Raw genomic sequence first — 14,678 nt, 5'->3', positions numbered from 1 at the left:
AGGTTGAAGTGTTGTGTATTTGGGTGATATTTTATGTATTCTATAGTTTTGTGTGTGTCAGTTTATTGGGAAGAGGATAGTTTATTGGGGTTTGGGATCTCTGTTTTTCCCCTGTATCCCCAGCCTGCCTTTCCCTCCACACTTCCCTCCACACCTGCCCTGCATCTAGCCTAATTAGCCCTGTTATGGTACATGAAGATTCCCTAGTGCTTCCTTGTGTTTCCCCTTCCCTGTGTTCCCAGTACTCCCATGTCCATCTCTCTCTGTGCTTATGTTCTGTTTGTGTTGGTGTGTGTGTTGGCCTGGGTGTGGCTCTCCTGGCTCCCAGCTCTACACACCTGCCTCTCATCAGTTCATCAGCTTGCAGTATATCTACTGTAGCTTACACTTCAGGCCTCACACTTGTTTATAGTGATATTTCCAAATTTGGTATCGTTACTAACTGCTGTTTCTCTCTCCAGTGCTTCTGGACCACAACTCGCCTGCCTGCCTGCTTGCCCGCTCTCCAACCCACTACCACCTGCTCCCCTCTGCCAGCCCTTGCCATTCTCCTTCATATTTCTCATGTCAAACAATTCCTTTATCAGAAGTTTATCATCATAAATACAGCAAACAAAACAAAAACGGAAATCTGTGGAGAAACACTCCATCATCTTTAAAATATAACAATGTGTCCTTATTATCTCATTTCATTAAGTGGTCAATTAAACCATTTGTAATTCCATGCGCACAAAAATAACAAGCCTAAACTTGAAATTGGTTATTGATTATGACCATAGGATGTGCTATTAAGAGGCTACGGGAGGCTAAGCCTCAACAAAATGGTCATGAAATATATTGCTGAAGCTTTTTATAAATGATTTGGCTTTCTGATGATAATAATAATAATAATATATATATATATTCTTTTCCTTTTTTATGAATTGGTAGGCTATTAGTAAGAGGTGGATATAACTTGTCTCTCTCTCTTTCTTTCTCATCATTACATATATATCATCATTACAGGTGTATTGTCTCAACTGACTGGCTTATTTCTGCAGTTGAAATGAATTGAATTCACTTTAATCAAAGGTGAACTAATCTGTAACCATGTCATGAGGCTTGTCTACCTGTCTACACACAGAGTGCATGGTGCACAGGTGAGAGGAGAGGAACAAACAGATAGGAGGTTCATTCAGATGAAGTAGCACAAAGCGAGTTGGTATTTTGATGGAAACTATGCCCTAGAATTTACACTGAAAACAAACATTTTAGAGCCACACCTGTTTCTGGTGCAACATCACTCTTCTGCCCACCTGGTGATTTCATCAGCAAGAGCAAATTTAGCACTTGCAGTAATAATGGAATAATGCTTAAAATGCAAATGAACTCTTTTGATCAACCAGTAAATACACTTAAATCAGCATCAGAAATAATGTTAAATGAAGCTAAAGCAGGATTATTGATACATCAGGCTGCATTTATCTCTAAATGAATTTGGATGATTCTTATAATAGGCCTATCTGTTGTTCACAGCTGTTTTATATTGTATGACAACATTCTCCCATTCATGAAATCCCTGCAACACGTGAAGACAGCAGGACAGATATGTTGAGAAATATGCAGCTTCTGATTTGAGAAGTTCTTGAGAACTGTCCACTATGTTTACCTCCATTAAATCATGTGCAGCTTCTACAAATACCAACATATACAGTACCAGTCAAAAAGTTTGGAAGGTGTGTCCAAAGTTTTGACTGGTACTGTATCTCTGCACACATCAGACTTGTCAATTATACTCAATATTCAGCTTGTTATGCAGTGGATGTCAGCTTACAGGAGCTCATCATTGCTGTGCATCTGACCTCCTTTAAAACTTTGTGTGTGTGTGTGTGTGTGTGTGTGTGTATTTTTAAGGGATTTATGTTTTATTCATGACAGTGTAAATATTGTTGTGTCACATTTTGCAATATGATGTGAAAATTTACAACATCAGACACAATAGGATTAAAACTGAAAAAGCTTGGATTAATGCAACCATGTAAATGGCTTCACCGACATGTTTTCATTATTCATTTTTTAGCGCCACTGCACCAATTGATTGTTAAAAATCAACAGCCTGTCAGTTAAGACTAAAATAGTCTTTTCAAAAATACAACAACAACAACAACAAAAAAAAAAAACATTTGCCACTTAATTTGCTAGCCTGTCCAAGCATGATGTCCTGGCTGAGCTTACGATTACGCCTGATATATTTCATCAAGGCAGCAGGAGATTCGTTATATTATTCAGCAGGACTCCAAGACACAATGAAAGCAGTATGCGTTTCTAGTTCACTTATCATTTCTGGAATATATATATATATCCCTAAAGTGACTTATCTGATAGGGTTTTTACTTCTTTTTTTACTTGATGTATGTAATCTAGAACACAGCTGTTATATTTTAAAATATTTAATTTCTGTGATATTTTCTGTCAAACCGTTGTTTTATACAGCATTTATACATATTTCTCCTTTTGCTAAGTTATCATATAGTAATATACTATTTATTGCAGATATTCAATAACATTATCAGCCGTTACTGCCATAGATTAGTCTACTGTTTTGTTTATACAGTATTACATTCATCATGGATCATAAAACCCTTGTGAACTTCCTGTTCCTGTTCATCCTGCTCTGGATAGGACTGTCAAGTAAATGTCTAAATATTTCAACTTAAAACACTGACCAAACAAAGAGGATCCAAGATTAAAGTAACCAACGGGTTAGCATTAATTATTCTTTATTATTTTGTCTATCTTCTAAAACGGGTATTCCAGCAATTTAGTGTGGCACTTCCATAAAGTCGTCTTTTATTCACAAGTTTGGGGCAAAGTCCAACACTGGATTACATCTCTCATACTGAAACTTAGTAATGTCTTTTGTTAGGCCTTCCCTGACTGGTAAACAGCTACATCTTTCAAACCCCGCACCTTCAGTTTATTACACATTCCTTCCATCATAAATTTATATTCTCAAGCCCAAACTGAGATAACCCTGACAATATTGTCAGGATTATTTTCTCAGATTCAACATTGCTCCTCTAGAGCCACAAAAACACATAATATAACTGTTTGCACAGGCTGAGTAGTACTGTCTTACTATCAGTTTGTCAGTCATCTGTGAAGCACTTTGAATTGCATTAACCTGCGTGAGAGGTGCTTTACAAATGAAGTTTGTTTGATTGATTAATGTGTAAAATGTGTAAAAAATGTGTGTTTCTTTATTTTTTTTAGCTTAGTCATAGACAGTCTGTTTATCTAAGAATCTATAAAAGTTAAGGCAAATTCATGGTTGCCGCATCCATGTGGCTGAGTACAGCGTAAATTTTATTATCCGCCCATGTCCATGAAGGTCTGGACTCTACGCACTACAAGCACGCCAATTGTGTATGCTGAATGCTTGTTTCGTATACTGTATGTGAGCACTGTATTCCCCATCCATGGTCCTTTTCTCATTAAGCGGTCGCACACACTATTTTCAACTTACGTCATGAGATCGTCATCTTTTCTATTGCGCATGTAGTATGAAGTATGAACAAAGCTTTACTCACCCCTCTTGAAATTGTAGATAAATAACATGGCTGTCCCCAGCACTCAGCTTGCAGCTAATGTTTCCTCTGGGCAAATGTAAAAGCCACTTCACACCAATGGTAACATCACTGAAAACAGCAGCCACTGTACTCACTAACAGTGTGAGGCCTGGGGGGAGGAAATGACCAGAAATATAGCAAAGTGCCTGTAACCAACCAGGTCTCTAAAAAATAGACAATAAACATCATCATTTTGTCATCAGGAATGTTTTAACATGTCAGCAACAAAGAAACATCAGAGACCAAACAAGCAGATACAAAGCAACATTAGCATTCATTTGGTGTTTCTGTCCATCAAAGTCCAACATTCACTTTCCTTTTAGCTCTGCTTTGGTCTCCACTAACACCTGCGGGAAATGTCTGGCTCTTTAGCTGCTAAATGCTCCACTATGTTCACCAGCTTGTCACTAACTTTTTTCCATTCGGTGCTGGGGAAGTAGCCTATAGAGTGTTTTTAAAGCTTTTTCACTGGAAACAGCTTGCTGCATTTAGAAATGACATTGATTTTAAAGGGTGATAGTAAACCAAAACAGTAAAGTTGCTGGTTGTAAATCCAACTGCAGGTGAACAGCAGAGTGTGGTGATAATTCTCTGTGGGTCTGTCACTACAAATTACACCTTTACTCGTATTCATTTGATCCACTGTCAACATAAAGATACTGATTATAGCAGCCGGCATCTAGGACAATCAGCGGTTCTTTATCTCAGTGCTCTCAGTACTGCTTGTCCTCTATTGAAGCGGCGATGGATGTAAAAATTGTGAGTACAGTTTGAAACATTTATAAATGAGCTTTATAGTTGATTACTGTGACAGACCATCTTTGCAGTGGTAATCCACAGACAGGTAGCTCCCCAGCTGAGGACAGGGTTCACCAAAGGAGTCCACAAATCTTGCAACATGGCAGACCTGACGGCTGTGGCAGTGAGCTGAGAAACACATAGAGAAGATGATGATATCACACAGCAGTTATATAAACATCATTGACAGTTTTACAAATAATATGTGTTTAAAAATAAATAGGCCGAATTACATATACATATTTAGCAGTTGTAGTGAGAAAGGTCTGCACTTAAACAACAACATGTTACTCAACTAGCAATCCTACAAATAACAACTCATGAATACATTAACATTCATTATAGATAAACGGCACTTGTGTAATGCTTCAAACATGAGCATGGAACAAAGCACTTCACGCAGGCCCTGGAGTGCTCATATACAGTCTTATTCAAGGACACTTTGACATGTAGACAGTAAGAACCGGAGAGACGAGCAACACCGTGACTACTAGACGACCTTCCTGACCACCTGAGCCGTAGTCAACTCATCATCTTCACCATTACAAAACAAAACTTGTATTTGTAAAGGTTATTCTTCTGATTCCTCTGTTAGGAATGTTAAGATTTGGTGCTACGGTATGTGATTCATATGGCATCAAGCTTTCACAATGTGAAATTCTTAAATCCAACATTAATTGTAGGCAGCAGGCCAGCTGGGGCCTTTTCTGTTTAAAGTCTGGATGTTGACTGAATGGGTTTCCTTCCACAGCCACAGCAGTTCAGATTAATTTAAAATTCTAAATTGTTCCTTTGTGTCTTTGTCTGCCTATGTGTGTTGGCTCCTTGATAGACTGCTGACCTGTCCAGGATGTTCATCTCTTACCCAATGCATGCTGGGATAGGTTGCAGTGCCCCATTACACTGAACACAATAAGTGAGTAAGGAAGTGCGCTTTTGCCACTGCTTAAATTCATGAGTCAATATTGACTCTAAAATTGATAGCGCTTAAGCTATCATTGTGTGGTTTATCTTCCAAATTTGCCCTGTTGGGCAGTCATTCTTTGCAAATAATGGCCTGGAGTGACACAAAATATATGCTTTGTGATATCTAGTAATCCCTTCCTTCAAAAGTGGATTGCTGAACCTTTTCATGAGACATGAGCGTTTGTTTTCCTGTTCCTTTTGTTTCCCTGTTAGGTAAGGCACATTAGTTCAGAACCCATTGTGAAGCTGAGAGTGCTTATTGTGCAGATCATATCAGTTAACTTGCTGGATTAGGTGACAGTATAATATTCATGCATACATCAATTATCATAGAGAATAGCAACTAAATACTAAGGGAATAATTGATGTTTTTATTGCACACAGAAAATGATTCAACCACGTTTTACCTGTTAATGAATCCAAAACATCCACCCAGCCACACTGATGTTGTGTGGATGTTGTTGTTGCAGAGGGTGTGGCTCGACAGTAGTGAATGTTCTTTCGACCGTAGAAACCACCATCTATCATTAACACTTGACCAGAGCTACATTGCAGAGTGGTGTTACGACCTGCACACACAATGGATCTTCCAGACTCTAGATTACAAGAATACAAAAGCGGTACAAAATGGTGATTCACCATACAGTGATTCATTATGCTGTTCTTTTTTTGAGAGTTTGAGTCAGAAAACATACCAAACTGGCAGATAAAGTGCAGATTTTGGTTGCAGTTTCTTGTAGCTTTCCATCGGAAACCTGAATTTTTCAGTATGTGTCCACAAGCTGCTCCTGGCTGCGGGCTGCTCACCCAGTTTGAGTAGGTGATATGTGAACCATCCAGCCAAGAGAGAAGACCTGGGGATGGAACAAACCACTGCTGAACATAACATATACATTATCTAATTTAAGTTGATGTGCCAGTAAGTACATTGACCTTTGTGGTAATAAAATTCAAACTCTACTCCAATTAATGGAAGTCAGGACAATATCTTCACTTCAAACTATCCCTAGTAATTGTTCAACAATCATTTGTAAATCTTTTTTACTACTACACTATGGGAGATGTATATTTAATGTACTGTGTATTTGAGTTGATTGTTATTTCTGAAATGGGAGATTTAAACACTGACCTTAATGGCAAATAGAAAAAAGAAATAGGAACATGATAGATCAATACTATGAGTGTACATACTCATTTCTCCCTCTGCTGTGATGAAAAAAAAGGCTTAACACCAATTAAGAGGCTGTAATTATTGAGCAGTGGAAACTGAGAATGATGTCTCGGTAGGCACAGGAATATTTTCTGAGACACAGACCAAACTGATAATAAATTATACACAAATGCACCAAATATAACGAAATCTGCAATGTGTAACTGTATTCTCTTCAGTGGTACACCACATTTCAGTATTTGATGGGATGTAATGCACAAGGCAAGAAAAATAAAATACCAAAAATAAAACTTAAGTGCTCCTCCTGTGTCTTTTTGTTGGTACAAACCCTTTGAACTCTACAATAGAAATGGTCCACCAGTGCCTACAGTGGTATTTTTGCTTATTGTGATGTCATTTCTTAGAGTATCTTCAAATGCTTTATATCCCTAAAATCTCTACAACCTAAGCTAAAAAGGTTATGTAAATCAATAAAACATAATAATTGATAAAAGTATTGAAATATTGTGTCATAAATAAAAAAAAATCAGACATGTTTTTTCATCAAATTTTACTAAATAAACACACAAAATATATTGATTCAAAACAATTCTGAATGTAGAAACATGAACAAATTATTTAACGCTCCATAAGTTATTTGAACTATGTACATTTTTTTAGTTTTTGGGAGATGCTCATCTTTATGAGCAGAGTGCAAAGACATTATTTCATCTGCAATAGAAATATCCCTAAAATCTGTACTACCCTAACCTTGCATAACCCTGGACAGGGGTGGTTTTGTGTGCCGATGCTCAGGGGGTGTTGGGAAAGATGGTGCCAGCCGCTGTATCCTCTGTCGTGAAGTGTTGGGGTGCTGCACTGTGCCTCTCAGTGGTCCAGCACCAGCAACCTTTTTGCATCAATAAAGGGTGTAACTGTTACATGGCCTCGGAGAGAGTTTTCATAGCACTAATGTTACACACTCATGTTTCAGGTATTGGCGCTGTTAGCCATGAGAGGCGCCCCAACTGGGTCAGAGGGGATGTTCCCCTTTCTTCCCCAGGTGAGGCAAATAAGGGGAAGGTGATGTGTGAGGCTCACTCTTCCTTGGTCTCCACTTCACAAGCAGGGCCCCTACACTCCGCTGCTCTGCACTGCACACTACCCGGGCTGCGTTGGCAAGCAGTGCTGCTTCAACGCAACAATGCCATCCCACCACTGTTGGTCAGGATGGCATTGTTGCGGAAGCGTAGTGCCCATCCCCCTGTTCCCCCCCATGTCACCCCGCTGAGTAACCCCTGTTAGCACTGGCACTGTTAGCTCCTTTAGCACCTTTAGCTCTATTAACACTATTAGCTGCCGCCATTTCAGCTCAGTCACCGATGTTTAACTGTTTGGTCTGAAAAATGCCTTATCTCTCTCTGACATGAACTATCAACCCGCTTCTCTGCTCCTTTGGCGTCACCACTTTTTGCACCGCACGTAAAGTAATGTAATGACGTCATCAACTTGCGACACAAGCGTACAATGTGATGATGCAAAAGACAGAAGCCTTAGCTCTCAGCTGCAAAAAGAATGAATGCTCTAGTCATTATGTTTTTTTATTTAAGATCAATTAAAACAGGATTATGTGGACAATGACCTCCCGCTGCCAGTTTGGGAAGTCACAGAAGGTTTTCATTATTACTTGATTTTATCCTTTAAAATATATATGTAGAAATAATTGTCTGAAGTCTGTCCCAGCTCCCAAAAGGAGGCAAAATGAGTTTTGTGCCATAAAAATGTATTCTTGATAATGTGTTCATTTTTACTACTGAAATACTGCACATGCTTTCATTGCTGACAAAGCTTCGAAAGCTGTTGTAAGATTTTTGTTTGGCTTTTACCACTAAATGAGATTCTATTTTGTTGTGTTTTAGTGCTTGCAGTCATGTGCTAGAGACGTACTCATGAGTAACTTGCAGCAAATATTTGTCATATTAAAATCATCTGTCTACGGTGGATAGAAACAATCAATTACATGCTTGAGTGCAGTTTCAAATTTTTGCCTTCCTACCTTCACCAGTTGGAGAATCTTGCAGTTCTGACGAAGCAGGGGGTGCTACCCCAAGCCATATATCCTTCTTCGGGTCCAGGTGTCTCTGAAGGAAATATTGAGTGTCTTCATTTGGAACAAATGCAAGGTGTCCATTGTTCTGCTCACACCAAGCCTGAGCACTGAAAAAAGAGTGCTTGAGATCCACAAACTCATAGCAGGAACCTCCAAAGGCCTTCTGGTATTCTGGACAGGAAACAGTAACCTCTGTCTTATCTTCAGTCCAAGACATACAGCTGAGTGTCATCAAGATCTGCAGGTGCAGAATTGTTCGGCACATCCTCTCTTCAAAAATCATAGTTAGACTCACATCACTCTGCTTTCAGTGTAGTGAAAAAAATAAGACCACTTCATCCTTTTGTCTAATGTTCTCATGCACACACTCTGGTGACATCCTGCTTTTAAATGGGTCTGACAAGAGCCTTTCTCATACACCTCTTTCTGGATTCAATGGACTATTGTTTACCTAACAGCCAGGCTCTCTCAAAAACCAATGGAGCACAAACAGAGCTACAAAAAAAAGGAAAACTAGGAGGGTGGCTTCAACCAGATGGCCAGGTAGCTTAGGGATAGGGTTTACCAATAATTTAAACCATTTCATAAAAAAGTTCAGAGGTCTATATTTTTTTTAAAATAGGCTGAATGTTAAACTTTTTTTTTTTTTTTTTTGTAAAAATGTGAGTGCTAGGTTTAAATGTTCAGTCCATGGATGTATTAAGAGCTACCACTCAGCCTTGCTGCCAATTTGTCCTAGTGGCCACTCACGTCATGAAACAAAAAAATACCCAGTGGCCCAAAAAGCATTTTCACTTTCACAAGACTACCAAAAAAAAAAAAAAAAAAAATAGAAACTGTTGGCAGGACACCTTGAACTGCACAAAAGATCTATTATTATTCCTTATATAACGTTTTTTTTTTTTTTTTTTTTTTAAACCATGAAGGTTTTATATTTGTAAAACTTTCCCAGAGCCAAGAAAAGCATTTTTTCTGTATGTGAGGTCATCTCAATGTAAAGTCTATGAGCCAAATAGGACATCATGGACATGTGCCAGTAGGGAGAAAAAAAAACTCATATTACCCATGTGCAATGCAGTTGCATAACATGGAAGCGTATGCACTCGGTGAGCAGTTTTCATTCAAGTGAGAAGGGGACATTTTGGAGTCTGGGTTCCACTTCTTATAGTGCATCCATTTGAGTCACAACTACAATCTATTTCGGGCATTCTGTCAATCATAAAGAAAAAAAGCATCCCACTTCCAGAGAGAAAATAAGGCCTCTCTTCTGTGAGGAGAAAAACATGTAATACCAAATGTAGGAGGACAGCTTGCTTGTTTTTCTGAACTAATATTTCTATTCCTAAGAAAGGAAGACAGACTTGTTTTCCTGTTTCAGGGACAAACCTTTCTTTAATTCTCACCCAAGACCTACATGAACTGATCTCTTGGCCCTAGTGGGGGTCTGTGAACATGATAATCGAACACTGTGTCAAAACTCTTGGAAGAGCCAGATGGCTAACTAAATTATCACCTGAACTATAGCATAAATGACCTTTGGGGTCATTTGAACCAGAGAAAGGACCAGATCACTCCAAACAAACAGGACCACTGGAATGTTAAAGGACCAGTGTGTAAGATTTAGTGGCATCTAGCGATGAGGTTGTAGATTGCAACCAAATGAATACACCTCCTCTCTCCCTCCCCTTCCAAGTGTGTAGGAGAAACTTGTGAAAAATGTGAAAGGCCCTCTCTAGAGCCAGTGTTTAGTTTGTCCATTCTGGGCTACTGTAGAAATATGGCGGTGCAACATAATGGGCTCCGTGGAAGAGGACCTTCTCTCTACGTTGATATAAAGGGCTTATTCTAAGGAAACAAAAACACGATTCTTATCTTCATGGAATTATACACTAATTAGCACATACTTATAAATATTATATTCCTTTTCTGCCAAGTCAGTTCCACTAGAAAAACTCCCTTTTTGGGTCGCGCTTATCTACACATGAACTGCCGTAAATTTTAGAGTACGTTCCTGAGTAACTTGACATTAGTAGATTCCCTGTTAGGCCTTTCTTTAAGCCAATGCCTGAATTAATGTGAAGCAAGGACCTGATCATTACTTGAGCCAGAAATTGGTGCTTAGATTTCAAGAATAATGATATAACTTTGATATCTGTACGATAATCCATTGATGACATATTAAAATTCAGTTTTATGACATAATTCACCATGTGACAACATTGCCCTCTCTTGACTGGTATAGCGAAGTCTTTTTAACACTAACAAGTATGGGTTGTTTCATAAAACTGCATTCATTTCAAATAAACTGTTGCTTTAACCTTGGTGCATTTATTACATATTATATACACATACACTTTTTAGAGGGTTAAAGCTATAATGTTTGAAGAATTTCAGGTTGAATTTTTTTATATTATGAAATAATGGTTATGTGGAGTTTATATTTGAAGCCATGTCTAAATGTTTAGTCACTACAAAATGTTATGTTTACAGTCACCTAATTGTTGTTTTCAACTTTACTATAATATAGTGTTTGATAGTTAAATCAATGAAGTGTTCATATGGGCACCTGACTGTTTTAAGACCGACCGAAAAATTGTGAAACAGCTAGAAGGAGAGAGAAACTCAGACATACATTCATCAGGTGGCCAGAAACACGACTCCCAATGAATGCTAATGTTGCTTTGTGTCTGCTGGATGTATAAATTGCTTAGTAACAAGTTTGCCATGTCAACTTTAGAGGTGTCCTAGATGCCTGACTGAAGCTCTGTACCCGCAGTGTTGTTTGTCGTGATCAAGTGTGCTGTGAGATTTAAAAAAAAATGCATTTACATCAGCCTGGGCAACAAGGAACAGTAAGAAATACCTGCACCTGCAACCACAACACATCGTGAAAGGGTTTTTACCCTCTTAGGACAACAAAAGAGGGTGGCTTTTGTTACCAGAAAATAAAAACAGACTGGTCTTTCTCAGTGATTGCCTCTTCATTGAAAATACAGGCTCAAGCCTCTAAGATACCTGGACATTATGCTTCTGTATTCTCATTGTGTGTTATTTTTATTCTATTGTGTCTTGTCTTTTTATAATGAGGGCCAATTCCAAGAAATTGGTTCCCTGATTTATCTGAATGACTTTGTTAAGTAAAAAATAGAACATAGCTTTTATATCTGCATGCATTTCAGATTTGAGGGAGTTCTGAGTGTTACAAATTTACCCAGAGAAGTTACAAAACCTGCTTCTTAGAAGAGGTCATCTAATTTGCAAAGATTTACTCCACCTGATTCTGCAAATGTGTACATCATGGACGCCTGTACAAAATTTCATGGCAATCTGTCCAATAGTTGTTGAGATAATACAATCTAGACCAAAGTAGTGGACTTAACAACTGACAAACCATCATTAGTTCTGTTTTTAATGAGCAAATGTATCCACATAATGTAACTCAGTGAACCTGCTTCTAGGTTTAGATGTCTAATTTGTAAGGTTTCCCTCTGCCTGATTCTGCAAATGCTGTAATTGCTCATCATGTTGGTACTTGATGTGTGTTTTGTCCATGAAGTGATTAAAAGTCAGTAGAGCATGCTAGAGTTAGATATAACTTTCATTGCTCACACAAGTGTTGAACTTTGATGTTCTTTTTACATTGTTAGTAGTTAATCCAAATGTTATAAATAACATTTAGAGCAAGAATTCAGCAAATGAAAATATGAATAATTGTGATCCCAGTTACTTATGCAATTCAACAGATTTAGCTGAGTGAGCAACACTCCTCCAAGTGCTGTCAGAGGACAGTGGTGTGTTAAGTTTAGTGTTGACATTTAATTACAGAAATGAAATTCTCTCTGGAATACAATGGGGGTGGATGGTTGGAATAGCAAGCTACACATCTGTGTGATAAGTACTGAAAGCAAAAGTAAACAACTTTTACCATGTTTTGGAAGAAGAAAAAACAACATTGGTAATCCATGTGAACTTTTGAAATAATTAAAAACTTTATAAAATGTCAGCAATGCTAACACCATTCCTGCTCCTGGCTGTCGCTCTGTATTCGTTGGCTCCACAGCTGACAATAGGCAAACTAGACTTTTACCACACTGCTTGACAGTGACAATACAGACTAGAAAAATGTGTCTATTTACAGATGTAGCTGGGACTGGCTAGTGGGAAATGCCAGTGAAATGTTTTAGGGAGAATAGACATACAGCAACATGCCAGAAATAAAGGTAATTCCAGCCAACTTTCCTTCAACTCTGCCAGATATGACACACCACCCTGCCCTCTGCACCAGATACATAAAACCAGGTATATTCCATATAGCTGGCTATAAAGCCGAAATGCCATGCCATGACACTCATATTTCATTTTTCAAGTTTAACCTCACATACCAAGCAATTGACAACCACCAACTGTAAACAGACAAGTTCATATTAAAAAACACAAGAAGCTCACTGAAGGCTTATTGCTCTAAATCCCCAAACACATCATAGTGTTGTCTTCACATTATGATTCAACCCATCTTTGTTGGACTATGATATTTTTTCCCATGAAAAGAAAAGAAAAATGACATGTCAAGCTTAAAAGTCTCAGGCTTTTAAACATTTGTCAGAAACAAACATTAAAATTGGCCTCTAGTGGACCCTGAGTAAAGTGCATGAACGAAACCGCAGCTTGCTTATATTGAAAATGGACAAAAATGCATTTTGCTGTCAGCTTTTTGACCGTGTATAACAACGCAAGTGAGAAAATAAAGACATAATGAGAGGAGTCAAGAGTGAAAAAAGGGCGTTCATGATGGAGCAGAAGCAGGATTCAATAGAAATACAGATACTGACTACACAAAAAAATAATCACACACTTTCTGTTTCTTACAGTGGAGCTAATGTTGCATACACCTTCTTCACCCAGGGCAGTCCTAGTAACTTCATTTAGATACATTATTTACCAGTGAAGCTCATGCGAATAGAGAATGATTAAGCCTCCTGTTTTTAAAATGCATATTGTATAAATTAAGGGACAAAGATTGCATTACAGTTACGGTAGCAGATGCCACATAAGAGAGATTCAAAGAAGAAAGAAAATTAAAGCTGTTGGTCGGGACCTAATTTTCATCAAGTCTATTTTTAGAAAAGTAAAGACTTTTAACCCACATGACCAGGTCAAAGTTTGATTGACATGTGTACTGTCAGGTGTGTAGAGACAATAAGACACTGCAGCTGGACACAGAAAAATACTCATATATTTGAAAGGAGAGTGTGAGTGAACCCACACCTTTTTGAACATTTACTGCTTCCACATAGTTTCAGATACAGATTTGAACTTTAAATGAGTCACAAGACTTTGACCTACAAATCTTGAATTTACATGTTTTTTCTATCTTTTTTGTTTTTGAGATATTAGAGTGTGAGTTTTAAAGTCTTTTCTTGCTCCTCCTATGATTTTATAATGAGTGTGTATTGCGGAATGTTTCACAGCACTGAGGGAGTGACATAACGAGGAGCAGTTGGAGAGGAGTACACTTCTTGTGAAATCTCCTCATAAATCCCATGACTTTGGCCAAATCTTACATTAAAAATCATAACTTTTAGTCGGAAATTTTGTGGCGAATCCATTGATACAGGTTTGAAAGTGGTCAGACTTATAGTTTAGATGTCAGAAGCCTCTGTTTGACACAAAGTTCATGCCCATAGATTGCCTCCCCATTGTTTTATATTGTAAGGTGTGATGTGGCACTGCAACTTTGAGGGCTTATAAAATCCAAACAGTTCCAGCGTTTGTTCGGGGGCCAAAATTGAGGCAAAGACTTATTTTGAAAGGCTAATTGCGGACTTTCTGTTGGATTTAGGTCAGGGGTGTCAGTGTATGATTTGTAGGTCTTGATGAGACGAATAATTGAGTTTTGGTTTGATCTCTCTACAACATTCCTATGAGCCGTGGCGGCCATTTTAGTTACACAGGTGGCGCTAGAGAGCACATTTTGGCACTTTAGGGGTTAATTTTTACATTTTATCAAATTTTTCACCAGACCTGATGTGTGTGCCAAATTTGGTGA

General features: G+C 38.2%; 1 protein-coding gene across 1 annotated transcript in view; it reads right to left on the bottom strand.

Moving 5' to 3' along the window:
* Positions 1–8,897, bottom strand: part of LOC137192558 (polycystin-1-like protein 2) — a 47,689-nt gene extending 38,792 nt beyond the window's left edge. The window contains exons 1-5 of the mRNA XM_067603343.1: positions 8,579–8,897; positions 6,068–6,226; positions 5,780–5,968; positions 4,425–4,535; positions 3,596–3,717 (exon numbers count right to left, since the gene is read on the bottom strand). Coding sequence (XP_067459444.1) covers positions 3,596–3,717; positions 4,425–4,535; positions 5,780–5,968; positions 6,068–6,226; positions 8,579–8,897 — 900 coding nt within the window. The remainder of the gene's footprint in view (positions 1–3,595; positions 3,718–4,424; positions 4,536–5,779; positions 5,969–6,067; positions 6,227–8,578) is intronic.
* Positions 8,898–14,678: the final 5,781 nt, after the last annotated feature.

The sequence above is a fragment of the Thunnus thynnus genome, chromosome 11 (genome assembly GCF_963924715.1).
Source record: "Thunnus thynnus chromosome 11, fThuThy2.1, whole genome shotgun sequence".
Lineage (NCBI taxonomy): Eukaryota > Metazoa > Chordata > Actinopteri > Scombriformes > Scombridae > Thunnus > Thunnus thynnus.
This window is presented reverse-complemented; position numbering and strand designations above follow the sequence as displayed.